This window comes from Sturnus vulgaris, unplaced genomic scaffold (genome assembly GCF_052056855.1).
Source record: "Sturnus vulgaris isolate bStuVul1 unplaced genomic scaffold, bStuVul1.hap1 Scaffold_844, whole genome shotgun sequence".
Lineage (NCBI taxonomy): Eukaryota > Metazoa > Chordata > Aves > Passeriformes > Sturnidae > Sturnus > Sturnus vulgaris.
Window position 1 is genome coordinate 12623 of NW_028276732.1, and position 16723 is coordinate 29345.

The following is a 16723-nucleotide window of genomic DNA, read 5'->3' on the forward strand; positions in this document are numbered from 1 at the left end:
TCCCACTTGGGACCTCCCAAACTGCACCCGGGACCCCCCAAACTCCACCTGGGACCCCCGAAACCCCACCTGGGACCTCCCAAACCCCACCTGAGATCCCCCAAACCCTCCCCAGAACCCCCCAAACTACGCCTGGGAACTCTCAAACCCCACCCGGGACCCCCCAGTCCCTCCCCAGAACCCCCCAAACTACGCTTGGGAACTCTCAAACCCCACCCTGGACCCCCCAGTCCCTCCCCTGAACCCCTCAAACCCCACCTGGGACCTCCCAAACCCCACCCGGGACCCCCCAAACTCCACCCGGGACCCCCGAAACCCCACCTGGGACCTCCCAAACCCCACCTGAGACCCCCAAACCCTCCCCAGAAGCCCCCAAACTCCACCTGGGACCCCCGAAACCCCACCTGAGACCCCCCAAACTCCACCTGGGACCTCCCAAACCCCACCTGGGACCCCCCAAACCCCACCCGGGACCCCCCAAACCCCACCTGGGACCTCTGAAACCCCTCCTGAGACCCCCCAAACTCCACCCGGGACCCCCCAACCCCCTCCCCCACCCCCCTAACCCCCCTTTCCTGTCCCCAGCTGTCCCCCCCCGCCATCCCCCCTGAGGTCACCCAGGCGGACACCGCGGGGCACCGAGCCCAGGTGGCCCTGATAGCCCTGGGCGAGGCCTTGGGGACACCGAGCGCCGTCCCCGCGGCTCTGGACGAGGCCGAGGCCGCTCTGAAGGCGGCCCAGGTGGCCCTGGAGGATCTGAAGGAGGCCAGGAAGGCCGAGGTGGCCCCGGCGGTGGCCCGGGGGACCCTGGGGGACGAGGACGAGCAGGAGCTGCTGCGCCGAGGGCAAATGGCTGAGGAGGAGGCGAAAAAGCTGGAGCGGGAGGAGGAACGGGCACGGCAGCGCCAGAGCCGGCTACAGGCTGGGCACAGGCTGGCCATGGGGCTGATGGTGCTGTGGGGTGCTGTGTGTGAGTAAAAACCAGTATAAACCAGTATAAACCAGTATAAACCAGTATAGACCAGTATGGACCAGTATGGACCAGTGCAGACCAGTTTGGGTGAGCTGAGCTCCAGGCTGGGCATGGGCTGGCCGTAGGGCTGATGGTGATGTGTATGAGTAAAAACCAGTATAAACCAGTATGGACCAGTATAAACCAGTATAGACCAGTATAGGCCAGTATAGGCCAGTATAAACCAGTATAGGCCAGTTCAGAGCAGTGTGGACCAGTAGGAAGCACTAAAGACCAGTAGAGACTTCCCCCTGCCCTGGCCAGTACAGACCAGTACAGACCAGTACAGACCTTCCCCTGCCCCAGAATGGGGACACTGGGATGGCACTGGTGGCACTGGGAGGGAACTGGTGACAGTGGGACAAGACTGGGGACACTGGGATGGCACTGGGGTGGTGCCACTGGGCTGGTGGCACTGGGATTGAACTGGTGGCACTGGGATTGAACTGGGAGCACTGGGCTGGTGCCGCTGTCCCGGTGGCTCTGCTGCAGTGTCCCCGGTGCCACCGCTCTGGTGGCACCGGGCTGGTGACACGAGGATGTCCCCGGTGCCACCTGCGCGGTGTCCCCGTGTCCCCGCAGTGTCCCTGGACTCGGTCCGCGCCGCGCTGGGGTTGGCCCAGGACATTCAACTGCTGCTGGCCCTGGGCACGGTGGCCGCGTCCTGGCAGGTGACCCTGCAGGCTTTGGCGACATCGCGGCGACACCTGGACGACGTCGCCCGTGAGCACCGGGCCATGGCCCAGCGCCTGCGAGACCGCGCCCAGCAGGTGGTGACCGCCAGGGCCAGCGCCGAGGTCGCCGCGGCCACCAGCAAGGTGACCGCGAATGCCCTGGCGAGGCTGAAGACGGTGACGCGGCACCTGGAGCACTTGGTGGCCGCTGTCAACGACGACAGGGCGGAGGGGACACGGGGACACGGGTCCCCCAAGGCCCCCCGGGTGTTCAGGAGAATCGTGGAGGCCTTGGGGACATCGGCGGAGGGGACGCGCAGGCGGGAGGTGGCCCAGGGCGCGGTGGCGGGGCGGGGGTAGGGACAGGGAGGGGACACGGGGGTGGCACCGTCACCCCGAGGGACACTGGGGACCTTGGGGACACCGGGGCCACCCTGAGGTCCCCAGTCCCGTTTGGGGTCACTGCGATGTCCCCGCAGTGTCCCCATCAGGACTCCAGTGTGTCCCCAATGTCCCCATCAGGACCCCATCGTATCCCCCCCCGGTGTCCCCATCAGGACCCCAGTGTGTCCCGCAGTGTCCCCAACAGGACATCGGGAAACACCGGGGCCATGTGGGGACACTCAGGGGACATCGGGGGGGGGACATTGGGGAAATCGGGGGGGGGACCTTGGGGACACCGCGGTGCCCCCGCGGGCGGGCGGGCGGGGCGGTGACGTCACCCGGCCCCGCCCCCTCCCGGCACCGCCACATCCCCGCGTGTCCCCCGAGTGTCGCACAGGTGTGTCCCCCACTCCGCCAGCGACTCCTCGGAGTGTCGCATCCTCAGAGTGTCCCCAAGGCGTCCTCAGAGTGTCCCCAAGGCCATGGAGCTCCGAGAGGTGCGACAATCCCGGGGCGGGGGGACACGGGGGGCAGAGGGGACAGAGGGGACAGGGTGGTGGCAGGAGGGGACAGGGAGGGACACGGGGGGACAGAGGGGACCGAGGGGACAGAGGGGACAGAGGGGACACGGGGGGACAGGGTGGTGGCAGGAGGGGACAGGGAGGGACACGGGGGGACAGAGGGGACAGAGGGGACACGGGGGGACAGGGTGGTGGCAGGAGGGGACAGGGAGGGACACGGGGGGACAGAGGGGACGGGAGGGACAGGGGAGTGGCAGAGGGGACTGCGGTGGTGGCACGGGGTGGCACAGGGGATGAGAAGGTGGCACAGGGTGGCGGTGGGGACAACAGGGGGTGACAGATGGGTGGCAGAGGGGACAGAGGGGACAGCGGGGGTGACAAAGGGACAGAGGGCACAGCAGAGCCCTCCAGGGAGGGGACAGAGGAGACCCCAGGAGGCCACAGGTGCCACCTCCCCTGTCCCCTCCCCAGCTGTCCCCGTCCTTGTTGGAGTCGCTGGTGGACGTGGTGGCCACCCTGGGCGAGCTGGTGGCCACTGTGGCCGGGCCGGACGGGGACGTGCTGCTGGCCGTGTCCCCAAATTCCCTGCACAAGGCCCTGGAGACCTTCATTGACCACCTCGAGAATGCCCTGAGCCACCGTGGTGTCACCTCCTTGGGCACCACTCTGGCCACCCGCGGGGCCACCTGGGCCGATGTGTCAACCGCGGCCACCACCTGGCGGGCCTCGGTGGCCACGGCCAGGGACAAATGGACCCGGGTGGCCACGGAGGCCACCGAGCTCCGTGACGCCTGCAGGGACGCGGCCACCACCGAGGCCACCACGGCGGCCACCGAAACCGCCAGGGCCGGGGACCTGCAGGACAAGGACACCAAGTACACAAAAGCTGGGGACAAGCTGGTGACCACCAGCCAGCGGCTGTCGGTGGCCACGGGCAAAGATCAGAAGATCTCAGCACGGGGGGAGGCCATGATGGGGGAGGCCGCTGAGGAGGCCAAAGAGGCCATCAAGGACTGGGGAAGTTCCGTGGTGACCACCAGCCAGGCCAAGGCGGCCACCAAGAGGGGGCAGCGGGGGAAGGTGGCCCTGGGGCCACTGCAGCGCTTGGTGGCCGCGTGTGACAAAGCCACCGCCATGGTCCAGGAGCTGTGGTGCCACCTCGGGGACATCGAGGCCACCCTGGTGGGGACAAAGGGGGCGGCCATCGATGTCCCCGAGGCTTTGGTGGCCAAGGTGGCCGAGGCCGAGCGGCTGTGGGAGGCCAGCGCCGACCTGGCCAAGTATCACCTGCTGGACACGCTCGATGTCACCCGCGGGCTCCTCCCGAGTGGCCGAGGTGGCCCCGAGGTGGCCGCGCGGTGCCAAAAAGCCAGGGAGGACATCCCGGGGCTGCTGCGGGGAGAGTGACGTCACCGCCGTGACGTCACGGGGGGGGGGACGGTGACATCACCGGGGGACACCGCTGGTGTCGCTTGTCCCCTCCCCCCTCCAAATTTGAGCCCGATTTGGGAAATTTTCCGGGAATTTGCATTGAAATCGCCCCCAAATCCTGATGGGAATTCCTGGGCTGACGTCACTGGGGACACTTTGGGGACATTTTGGGGACACTTGGGGACAGGGAAATCCCCCCCCCAGGACCCCATTTCCCCTTCCAGGACCCCAATTTACCCCTCAGGACCCCCCCTTAACCCTTCCAGCCCCAAAAATGGGACCCGGGAACCCCCAAAATCCCGGGAATTCCTTGGGAAATCCCCCCAAAATCCCGGGAATTCCGTGGGAAATCCCCCCAAAATCCCGGGAATTCCGTAGGAAAATCCCCCCAAAATCCCGGGAATTCCGTAGGAAAATCCCCCCAAAATCCCGGGAATTCCATGTGAATCCCCCCAAAATCCCGGGAATTCCTTGGGAATCCCCCCCAGAATCCCGGGAATTCCGTGGGAAATCCCCCCAAACAAGGGTCCCGGTGTTAAAAATTCCAGTGCGATCTTGACTTTCACGTTTAATTGTTAAATTAGGGATTTAATTATTGATTAATTATTGGCCTGCACGTGCTGATATTGATCATAAATAATCGGATATGGTTCAGTGCATAATTAATTCTAATTAACCGTTCATTAGGATAAAAATCAATTAGCTCGAGTATGTTCCGTGTAGTTTAATATAGGTAATACAGTTTAATACAGTTTAATACAGTTTAATACAGTTAATATAGTTAAATACAGCTTAATCTAGTTAATGTAGTTTAATATAGTTTAATACAGTTTAATATAGTTTAATATAGTTAATATAGTTTAATATAGTTAATTTAGTTAATATAGTTTAATATAGTTTAGTTAATATAGTTTAATATAGTTTAATACAGTTTAATCTAGTTAATCTAGTTAATTTAGTTAAAATAGTTTAATATAGTTAATATAGGATAATATAAATTAATACAGTTTAATCTAGTTGATATAGTTAATATAGTTAATATAGGATAATATAAATTAATACAGTTTAATCTAGTTGATATAGTTAATATAGTTAATATAGTTTAATGTAGTTTAGTACATCTTAATATAGTTTAATATAGTTTAATACATCTTAATATAGTTTAATATAGTTTATTGTAGTTTAATACAGCTTAATAGAGTTAATACAGTTTAATGTAGTTTAATTTCTACAATTAATTGGTTTATAATATCCTTGGCTTTAGCAAAACCACAAAATATTCGGAATTTTTCGATGTGACTGGAAGAACGGCAGGAAATCATTTTTAATAAATTTAAGGGTGTAATAATTTTTAATAAATTAAAAGGCAGAGCGAAAATATAATAGAAGAAATTTTTTAAAAATCCGTTTGATTGACTGATTGATTGATTGATTGATTTTAAAATGTTTTGTTAATCCTGTATTAAATTTCTAAAAATAAAGGAAATTTTCCAAATTTAAAATCGCGTTTCTGGCAACCGGGAGGGGACAAGGAGGGGACAGAGGGGACAGGGGGGACAGGGTGGTGGCAGGAGGGGACAGGGAGGGACACGGGGGGACAGAGGGGACCGAGGGGACAAGGTGGTGGCAGGAGGGGACGGGAGGGACAGGGGAGTGGCAGAGGGGACTGCGGTGGTGGCACGGGGTGGCACAGGGGATGAGAAGGTGGCACAGGGTGGCGGTGGGGACAACAGGGGGTGACAGATGGGTGGCAGAGGGGACAGAGGGGACAGCGGGGGTGACAAAGAGACAGAGGGCACAGCAGAGCCCTCCAGGGAGGGGACAGAGGAGACCCCAGGAGGCCACAGGTGCCACCTCCCCTGTCCCCTCCCCAGCTGTCCCCGTCCTTGTTGGAGTCGCTGGTGGACGTGGTGGCCACCCTGGGCGAGCTGGTGGCCACCGTGGCCGGGCCGGACGGGGACGTGCTGCTGGCCGTGTCCCCAAATTCCCTGCACAAGGCCCTGGAGACCTTCATTGACCACCTCGAGAATGCCCTGAGCCACCGTGGTGTCACCTCCTTGGGCACCACTCTGGCCACCCGCGGGGCCACCTGGGCCGATGTGTCAACCGCGGCCACCACCTGGCGGGCCTCGGTGGCCACGGCCAGGGACAAATGGACCCGGGTGGCCACGGAGGCCACCGAGCTCCGTGACACCTGCAGGGACGCGGCCACCACCGAGGCCACCACGGCGGCCACCGAAACCGCCAGGGCCGGGGACCTGCAGGACAAGGACACCAAGTACACAAAAACTGGGGACAAGCTGGTGGCCACCAGCCAGCGGCTGTCAGAGGCCACGCCCAAGGATCAGAAGATCTCAGCACGGGGGGAGGCCATGATGGGGGAGGCCGCTGAGGAGGCCAAAGAGGCCATCAAGGACTGGGGAAGTTCCGTGGTGGCCACCAGCCAGGCCAAGGCGGCCACCAAGAGGGGGCAGAGGGGGAAGGTGGCCCTGGGGCCACTGCAGCGCTTGGTGGCCGCGTGTGACAAAGCCACCGCCATGGTCCGGGAGCTGTGGTGCCACCTTGGGGACATCGAGGCCACCCTGGTGGGGACAAAGGGGGCGGCCATCGATGTCCCCGAGGCTTTGGTGGCCAAGGTGGCCGAGGCCAAGCGGCTGTGGGAGGCCAGCGCCGACCTGGCCAAGTGTCACCTGAGGGGACATTTGGGGACATCTGCGGGCTCCTCCCGAGCGGCTCTGGTGGCCCCAGTGGCCGCACAGTGGCCACGCGGGGCCCAAAAGCCATCGAGGACATCCCGAGGCTGCTGTGGGGATGATGTCATTGCTGTGATGTCCATCCCAGTTCCCAGCTCCCAGTCCATCCCAGTCCCTCCCAGTCCATCCCAGTCCATCCCAGTCCCTCCCAATTCCCCATACATCTCAGTCCCATTCACAGTTACAGTCCAGCCCAGTCCATCCCAGTTCCCAGCTCCCAGTCCATCCCAAATCCCAGTCCTCAGTTCATCCCATTCCCAGTCCAGCCTAGTCCAACCCAGTTCACCCCAGTCCATCCCAGCCCATTCTATCCCATTCCCAGTCCATCCCAGTTCCCAGTCCCTCCCAGTCCATCCCAGTTCCCCGTACATCTCAATCCCTTTGACAGTTCCAGTCCAGCCCAGTTCCCAAGTCCCAGTTCATCCCAGTTCCCATCCCATTCCCAGTCTAGACCAGTCCGGAGCCCAGCTCAGACCCCAGTTCCTAGAGGATTCCAATCTCTCCCAGCCCATCCCAGTCCCTCCCAGTTCCTTGGAAGTCGCTCCCCGTTCCCAGCCCAGCCCATCCCAGTTCCTTGGAAATCCCTCCCAGTTCAGCCCAGCCAATCCCAGTTCCCTCTACTGGTTTGGTGGCCCCAGGCCCTGCCAGGGCAAGCACAAGGTGTGCCCTATGATTAACTAATTAACGAATTAATTACAAACACCAGTAACTAATTAATGTCAGTTACAAACACCGATGGTGTGGCTGTGCTGGGGGTGTTGGTTTGAGATCAATCCTGTGCACAGCTCTGTCATTAACTCATTAATTAATGTTCATTACAATTAATTAATGTTAACTATATCCCAGTTCATCCCAGTCCAGGCTGTGGTGCCCGTTCCCAGTTCAGGGCTCTGGTCCCAGTTCCCAGCTCTCAGCCCATTCCAGTTTCAAGCTCACAGCCCATCCATGTCCATCCCAGTTCCCATTCCAGTTCATCCCAGTCCCTCACAGTCCATCCCAGTTCAGGGCTCTGGTTCCAGTTCACCCCTGTCCTTCCCAGTCCCCAGTTCATCCCAGTCCATCCCTGTCCTTCCCATTTCAGGCTCTTCTTCCAGTTCAGGTTCTTCTCCCAGTCAATCCCAGTTACCAGTCCCCAGTTCCAGTCCATCCCATTCCCAGTTTCCAGTTCATCCCAGTTCCCATTTCATCCCATTCCCAGTTTCCAGTTCATCCCAGTCCAAAGTCAATCCCACTTCCCAGTCCATCCCAGTTCAGAATTCCCAGTCCATCCCAGATTCCATTCTCTCCCAGTCCAGACCAGTCCATCCCAGTTCCCAGCTCCCAGTCTCATCCAGTCCATCCTGGTTCCAAGTTCCCACTCCATCCCATTCCCAGTTCAACCCATTCCCAGCTCGCAGTCCTTCCCAGTTCATTCCAGCTCCCGCTCCAGCCCAGTTCCCAGTCCCTCCCAGTCCAGCTCCGTCCATCCCAGTCCATCCAAGTTCCCAGTTCCAGTTCCATCCCAGTCCCTTGGAAATCCCTCGGCTGGCTCAGGAATTCAGTGCAAACAGGAATTTGTGTTGGAGCTGGAATTTAGGAATTTGTGTCCATCCCAGTTCATCCCAGTCCATCCCAGTTTGTCCCACTCCATCCCAGTTCCCAGCTCCCAGTCTAACCCAGTCCATCCTGGTTCCAAGTTCCCACTCCATCCCATTCCCAGTTTATTCCATTCACAGTTCCCAGTCCATACCATTCCCAGTTTCAAGTCCATCCCAGTTCCCATTTCATCCCATTCCCAGTTTCCAGTTCATCCCATTCCCAGTTTCCAGTCCATCCCATTCCCAGTTTCAAGTACATCCCGGTTCCCATTTCATCCCGGTTCCCATTTCATCCCATTCCCAGTTTCCAGTCCATCCCAGTTACCAGTTCATCCCAGTTTCCAGTTCATCCCAGTTCATCCCATTCCCATTTTCCAGTCCATCACAGTTACCATTTCATCCCATTCCCAGTTTCTAGTTCATCCCAGTTCCCAGTCCATCCCAGTTTGTCCCACTCCATCCCAGTTCCCAGCTCCCAGTCTAACCCAGTCCATCCTGGTTCCAAGTTCCCACTCCATCCCATTCCCACTTCATCCCATCCCCAGCTCCCAGTCCTTCCCAGTCCATCCCAGTCCCTCCCAGTTCCTTGGAAATCCCTCGGCTGGCTCAGGAATTCAGTGCAAACAGGAATTTGTGTTGGAGCTGGAATTTAGGAATCTGTGTCCATCCCAGTCCATCCCAGTTTGTCCCAGTCCATCCCAGTTTGTCCCAGTCCATCCCAGCTCCCAGTCTAACCCAGTCCATCCTGGTTCCAAGTTCCCACTCCATCCCATTCCCAGTTTATTCCATTCACACTTCCCAGTTCATCCCATCCCCAGTTCCCAGTCCAGCCCAGTTCAGGTCCACGGCATTTCCCAGTTCCCACTCCAGCCCAGTCCCCACTCAATCCCAGTTCCAAGTTCCCAGCCCATCCCAGTTCAGCCCAGCCAATCCCAGTTCCCTCTACTGGTTTGGTGGCCCCAGGCCCTGCCAGGGCAAGCACAAGGTGTGCCCTATGATTAACTAATTAACGAATTAATTACAAACACCAGTAACTAATTAATGTCAGTTACAAACACCGATGGTGTGGCTGTGCTGGGGGTGTTGGTTTGAGATCAATCCTGTGCACAGCTCTGTCATTAACTCATTAATTAATGTTCATTACAATTAATTAATGTTAACTATATCCCAGTTCATCCCAGTCCAGGCTGTGGTGCCCGTTCCCAGTTCAGGGCTCTGGTCCCAGTTCCCAGCTCTCAGCCCATTCCAGTTTCAAGCTCACAGCCCATCCATGTCCATCCCAGTTCCCATTCCAGTTCATCCCAGTCCCTCCCAGTCCATCCCAGTTCAGGGCTCTGGTCCCACTTCATCCCTGTCCTTCCCAGTCCCCAGTTCATCCCAGTCCATCGCTGTCCTTCCCAGTTCAGGCTCTTCTTCCAGTTCAGGTTCTTCTCCCAGTCAATCCCAGTTACCAGTCCCCAGTTCCAGTCCATCCCATTCCCAGTTTCCAGTTCATCCCAGTTCCCATTCCATCCCAGTCCAAAGTCAATCCCACTTCCCAGTCCATCCCAGTTCAGAATTCCCAGTCCATCCCAGATTCCAGTCCCTCCCAGTCCATCCAAGTTCCAAGCTCCCAGTCTAATCCAGTCCATCCTGGTTCCAAGTTCCCACTCCATCCTATTCCCAGTTCAACCCATCCCCAGCTCCCAGTCCTTCTCAGTTCATCCCAGCTCCTGCTCCAGCCCAGTTCCCAGTCCCTCCCAGTCCAGCTCCGTCCATCCCAGTCCATCCAAGTTCCCAGTTCCAGTTCCATCCCAGTCCCTCCCAGTCCCTTGGAAATCCCTCGGCTGGCTCAGGAATTCCGTGCAAACAGGAATTTGTGTTGGAGCTGGAATTTAGGTATTGGTGTCCATCCCAGTCCATCCCAGTTTGTCCCACTCCATCCCAGTTCCCAGCTCCCAGTCTAACCCAGGCCATCCTGGTTCCAAGTTCCCAATCCATCCCATTCCCAGTTTATTCCATTCACAGTTCCCAGTCCATACCATTCGCAGTTTCCAGTCCATCCCAGTTCCCATTTCATCCCATTCCGAGTTTCCGGTTCATCCCACTTACCAGTCCTCCCCAGTTTCCAGTCCATCCCATTCCCAGTTTCCAGTTCATCCCATTCCCATTTTCCAGTCCATCCCAGTTACCATTTCAACCCATTCCCAGTTTCCAGTTCATCCCATTCCCATTTTCCAGTCCATCCCAGTTACCATTTCATCCCATTCCCAGTTTCCATTCCATCCCAGTTCATCCCATTCCCATTTTCCAGTCCATCCCAGTTCCTATATAGTCCTATTCCCAGTTTCTAGTTCATCCCAGTTCCCAATCCATCACATTCCCAGTCCATCCCAGTTTCCATTTCATCCCATTCCCAGTTTCCAGTTCATCCCAGATCCCAGTCCATCCCAGTTTCCATTTCATCCCATTCCTAGTTCCAGTCCATCTCAGTTCCCAGTCCATCCCAGTTTCCATTTCATCCCATTCCCAGTTCCAGTCCATCTCAGTTCCCAGTCCATCCCAGTTTCCATTTCATCCCATTCCCAGTTCCAGTCCATCTCAGTCCCCAATCTCCAGTTCATCCCAGTCCGAAGTCAATCCCAGTTCCCAGTCCGTCCCTGTTCAGAATTCCCAGTCCATCCCAGATTCCAGTTCCCAGTCCCTCCCAGTCCAGACCAGTCCATCCCAGTTCCCAGCTCCCAGTCTCATCCAGTCCATCCTGGTTCCAAGTTCCCACTCCATCCCATTCCCAGTTAAACCCATTCCCAGCTCCCAGTCCTTCCCAGTTCATCCCAGCTCCTGCTCCAGCCCAGTTCCCAGTCCCTCCCAGTCCAGCTCCGTCCATCCCAGTCCATCCAAGTTCCCAGTTCCAGTTCCATCCCAGTCCCTCCCAGTCCCTTGGAAATCCCTCGGCTGGCTCAGGAATTCCGTGCAAACAGGAATTTGTGTTGGAGCTGGAATTTAGGTATTGGTGTCCATCCCAGTCCATCCCAGTTTGTCCCACTCCATCCCAGTTCCCAGCTCCCAGTCTAACCCAGGCCATCCTGGTTCCAAGTTCCCAATCCATCCCATTCCCAGTTTATTCCATTCACAGTTCCCAGTCCATACCATTCACAGTTTCCAGTCCATCCCAGTTCCCATTTCATCCCATTCCGAGTTTCCGGTTCATCCCACTTACCAGTCCTCCCCAGTTTCCAGTCCATCCCATTCCCAGTTTCCAGTCCATCCCATTCCCAGTTTCCAGTTCATCCCATTCCCAGTTTCCAGTCCATCCCAGTTACCATTTCATCCCATTCCCAGTTTCCATTCCATCCCAGTTCATCCCATTCCCATTTTCCAGTCCATCCCAGTTCCTATATAGTCCTATTCCCAGTTTCTAGTTCATCCCAGTTCCCAATCCATCACATTCCCAGTCCATCCCAGTTTCCATTTCATCCCATTCCCAGTTTCCAGTTCATCCCAGATCCCAGTCCATCCCAGTTTCCATTTCATCCCATTCCTAGTTCCAGTCCATCTCAGTTCCCAGTCCATCCCAGTTTCCATTTCATCCCATTCCCAGTTCCAGTCCATCTCAGTTCCCAGTCCATCCCAGTTTCCATTTCATCCCATTCCCAGTTCCAGTCCATCTCAGTTCCCAGTCCATCCCAGTTTCCATTTCATCCCATTCCCAGTTCCAGTCCATCTCAGTCCCCAATCTCCAGTTCATCCCAGTCCGAAGTCAATCCCAGTTCCCAGTCCGTCCCTGTTCAGAATTCCCAGTCCATCCCAGATTCCAGTTCCCAGTCCCTCCCAGTCCAGACCAGTCCATCCCAGTTCCCAGCTCCCAGTCTAATTCAGTCCATCCTGGTTCCAAGTTCCCACTCCATCCCATTCCCAGTTAAACCCATTCCCAGCTCCCAGTCCCTCCCAGTTCCTTGGAAATCCCTCAGCTGGCTCAGGAATTCCGTGCAAACAGGAATTTGTGTTGGAGCTGGAATTTAGGAATTTGTGTCCATCCCAGTTCATCCCAGTCCATCCCAGTTTGTCCCACTCCATCCCAGTTTGTCCCAGTCTAACCCAGTCCATCCTGGTTCCAAGTTGCCACTCCATCCCATTCCCAGTTTATTCCATTCACAGTTCCCAGTCCATCCCAGTTCCCATTTCATCCCATTCCCAGTTTCCAGTCCATCCCATTCCCAGTTTCCAGTTCATCCATTCCCAGTTTCAAGTCCATCCCAGTTCCCATTTCATCCCGGTTCCCACTTCATCCCATTCCCAGTCCATCCCAGTTTCCACTTCATCCCAGGTCATCCCATTCCCAGTTTCCAGTCCATCCCAGTTTCCATTTCATCCCATTCCCAGTTTCTAGTTCATCTCACTTCCCAGTCCATCCCAGTTACGAGTTCATCCCATTCCCAGTTCCAGTCCATCTTAGTTCCCAATCTCCAGTTCATCCCAGTCCAAAGTCAATCCCAGTCCAAAGTCAATCCCAGTTCCGAATTCCCAGTTCATCCCAGATTCCAGTTCCCAGTCCATCCCAGTCCAGACCAGTCCATCCCAGTTCCCAGCTCCCAGTCTCACCCAATACATCCTAATTCCAAGTTCCCACTCCATCCCATTGCCACTCCATCCCATTCCCAGCTCCCAGTCCTTCCCAGTCCATCCCAGTCCCTCCCAGTCCCATGGAAAACCCTCGGCTGGCTCAGGAATTCAGTGCAAACAGGAATTTGTGTTGGAGCTGGAATTTAGCAATCTGTGTCCATCCCAATGCATCCCAGTTTCTCCCAGTCCATCGCAGTTTGTCCCACTCCAACCCAGTCCATCCTGGTTCCAAGTTCCCACTCCATCCCATTCCCAGTTTATTCCATTCACAGTTCCCAGTTCATCCCATCCCCACTTCCCATTTCCAGTTCAGCCCAGTTCAGGTCCACGGCATTTCCCAGTTCCCACTCCAGCCCAGTCCCCACTCAATCCCAGTTCCAAGTTCCCAGCCCATCCCAGTTCCTTGGAAATCCCTCCCAGTTCAGCCCAGCCAATCCCAGTTCCCTCTACTGGTTTGGTGGCCCCAGGCCCTGCCAGGGCAAGCACAAGGTGTGCCCTATGATTAACTAATTAACAAATTAATTACAAACACCAGTAACTAATTAATGTCAATTACAAACACCGATGGTGTGGCTGTGCTGGGGGTGTTGGTTTGAGATCAATCCTGTGCACAGCTCTGTCATTAACTCATTAATTAATGTTCATTACAATTAATTAATGTTAACTATATCCCAGTTCATCCCAGTCCAGGCTGTGGTGCCCGTTCCCAGTTCAGGGCTCTGGTCCCAGTTCCCAGCTCTCAGCCCATTCCAGTTTCAAGCTCACAGCCCATCCATGTCCATCCCAGTTCCCATTCCAGTTCATCCCAGTCCCTCCCAGTCCATCCCAGTTCAGGGCTCTGGTCCCACTTCATCCCTGTCCTTCCCAGTCCCCAGTTCATCCCAGTCCATCGCTGTCCTTCCCAGTTCAGGCTCTTATTCCAGTTCAGGTTCTTCTCCCAGTCAATCCCAGTTACCAGTCCCCAGTTCCAGTCCATCCCATTCCCAGTTTCCATTTCATCCCAGTCAAAAGTCAATCCCAGTTCCCAGTCCATCCCAGTTTCCAGTCCCTTCCAGTCCATCCCAGTTCCCAGCTTCCAGTCTAATTCAGTCCATCCTGGTTCCAAGTTCCCACTCCATCCTATTCCCAGTTCAACCCATCCCCAGCTCCCAGTTCTTCCCAGTTCATCCCAGCTCCCGCTCCAGCCCAGTTCCCAGTCCATCCCAGTCCCTTGGAAATCCCTCGGCTGGCTCAGGAATTCAGTGCAAACAGGAATTTGTATTGGAGCTGGAATTTAGGAATTTGTGTCCATCCCAATCCATCCCAGTTCATCCCAGTCCATCCCAGTTTGTCCCACTCCATCCCAGTTCCCAGCTCCCAGTCTAATCCAGTCCATCCTGGTTCCAAGTTCCCACTCCATCCCATTCCCAGTTTATTCTATTCACAGTTCCCAGTCCATCCCAGTTCCGATTTCATCCCATTCCCAGTTTCAAGTCCATCCCAGTTCCCATTTCATCCCGGTTCTCATTTCATCCCATTCCCAGTTTCCAGTTCATCCCAGTTCCCATTTCATCCCATTCCCAGTCCATCCCAGTTATCATTTCATCCCAGTTCCCTGTTCATCCCATTCCCAGTTTCCAGTCCATCCCAGTTCATCCCATTCCCAGTTCCAGTCCATCTCAGTTCCCAGTCCATCCCAGTTTCCATTTCATCCCATTCCCAGTTCCAGTCCATTCCCAGTTCCCAATCTCCAGTTCATCCCAGTCCGAAGTCAATCCCAGTTCCCAGTCCGTCCCTGTTCAGAATTCCCAGTCCATCCCAGATTCCAGTTCCCAGTCCCTCCCAGTCCAGACCAGTCCATCCCAGTTCCCAGCTCCCAGTCTAACCCAGTCCATCCTGGTTCCAAGTTCCCACTCCATCCCATTCCCAGTTCATCTCATCCCCAGCTCCCAGTCCTTCCCAGTTCATTCCAGCTCCCGCTCCAGCCCAGTTCCCAGTCCATCCCAGTCCCTCCCAGTCCCTCCCAGTCCCTCCCAGTCCCTTGGAAATCCCTCGGCTGGCTCAGGAATTCAGTGCAAACAGGAATTTGTGTTGGAGCTGGAATTTAGGAATCTGTGTCCATCCCAGTCCATCCCAGTTTGTCCCAGTCCATCCCAGCTCCCAGTCTAACCCAGTCCATCCTGGTTCCAAGTTCCCACTCCATCCCATTCCCAGTTTATTCCATTCACAGTTCCCAGTTCATCCCATCCCCAGTTCCCATTTCCAGTCCAGCCCTGTTCAGGTCCTCGGCATTTCCCAGTCCCCACTCAATCCCAGTTCCCAGCTCCCAGTCCATCCCAGTCCATCCCAGTTCCCAGCCCAGCTGTAGATCTGGCTCAGAGCCCAGCCCAGCCCATCCCTGCCGTGCCTGCGCTGCCTTGGCTTTGGTGGCCACAAGTCCTGGCAAGCCGAGGCCGAGCCCAGAACGGAGCAGCCAAAGGGCCCAGCCCAGCCCAGTCCATCCCAGTTCCATCCCAGTCCATCCCAGTCCATCCCAGTCCCATCCCAGTCCATCCTGTTCTCCGTTCTTCTGAACTTTGTCCTTCCCGTGCCTTCATTTTTAAATAAATTAAATTTAACCCTCAAAACTCTGAGCCCAAACGTTTTGTTGTGGCCACGCTCGCCGTGACACCAGTGCAGCCCAGTTCATCCCAGTTCATCCCAGTTCAGGCTCTTGTCTCAGTCTGCCCCACATCCCAATTCAGGGCTCTGATCCCAGTTCAGGTTCTACTCCCAGTCAATCCCAGTTCCCAGTCCCCAGTTCCAGTCCATCCCAGTTCAGAATTCCCAGTCCATGCCAGATCCCAGTTCCCAGTCCATCCCAGTCCCATCCCATCCCAGTTCCCATTTCATCCCATTCCCACTTCCAGTCCATCTCATTACCAATCTCCAGTTCATCCCAGTCTAAAGTCAATCCCAGTTCAGAATTCCCAGTCCATCACAGATTCCAGTTCCCAGTCCCTCCCAGTCCAGACCAGTCCATCCCAGTTCCCAGCTCCCAGTCTAACCCAGTCCATCCTGGTTCCAAGTTCCCACTCCATCCCATTCCCAGTTCATCCCATTCCGAGTTCATCTCATCCCCATCTCCCAGTCCTTCCAATTTCATCCCAGCTCCCGCTCGAGCCCAGTTCCCAGTCCCTCCCAGTCCCTCCCAGTCCATCCCAGTTCCTTGGAAATCCCTCGGCTGGCTCAGGAATTCAGTGCAAACAGGAATTTGTGTTGGAGCTGGAATTTAGGAATCTGTGTCCATCCCAATCCATCCCAGTTCCCAGCTCCCAGTCTAACCCACTCCATCCCATTCCCAGTTTATTCCATTCACAGTTCCCAGTTCATCCCATCCCCACTTCCCATTTCCAGTCCAGCCCAGTTCAGGTCCACAGCATTTCCCAGTTCCCACTCCATCCCAGTGCCCACTCAATCCCAGTTCCAAGTTCCCAGCCCATCCCAGTTCCTTGGAAATCCCTCCCAGTTCAGCCCAGCCAATCCCAGTTCCCTCTACTGGTTTGGTGGCCCCAGGCCCTGCCAGGGCAAGCACAAGGTGTGCCCTATGATTAACTAATTAACGAATTAATTACAAACACCAGTAACTAATTAATGTCAATTACAAACACCGATGGTGTGGCTGTGCTGGGGGTGTTGGTTTGAGATCAATCCTGTGCACAGCTCTGTCATTAACTCATTAATTAATGTTCATTACAATTAATTAATGTTAACTATATCCCAGTTCATCCCAGTCCAGGCTGTGGTGCCC

At 55.8% G+C, this 16723-nt stretch overlaps 2 protein-coding genes across 2 annotated transcripts; both read left to right on the top strand.

Annotated features, from left to right (window-relative positions):
- The first annotated feature begins 2429 nt into the window (after window positions 1-2429).
- Window positions 2430-4950, top strand: LOC148217392 (uncharacterized). The gene is made up of 2 exons (XM_088158678.1): window positions 2430-2567; window positions 3063-4950. Exons 1-2 carry the CDS (start codon window positions 2553-2555, stop codon window positions 3996-3998), a joined length of 951 nt encoding a protein of 316 aa, XP_088014804.1. The 5' UTR covers window positions 2430-2552; the 3' UTR covers window positions 3999-4950.
- A 768-nt stretch (window positions 4951-5718) lies between these two features.
- LOC148217393 (uncharacterized) lies at window positions 5719-6837 on the top strand. The gene is given in 3 exon segments (XM_088158681.1): window positions 5719-5742; window positions 5897-6713; window positions 6716-6837. Coding segments are annotated over 3 exon segments (963 nt in total).
- The last annotated feature ends 9886 nt before the right edge of the window (window positions 6838-16723 follow it).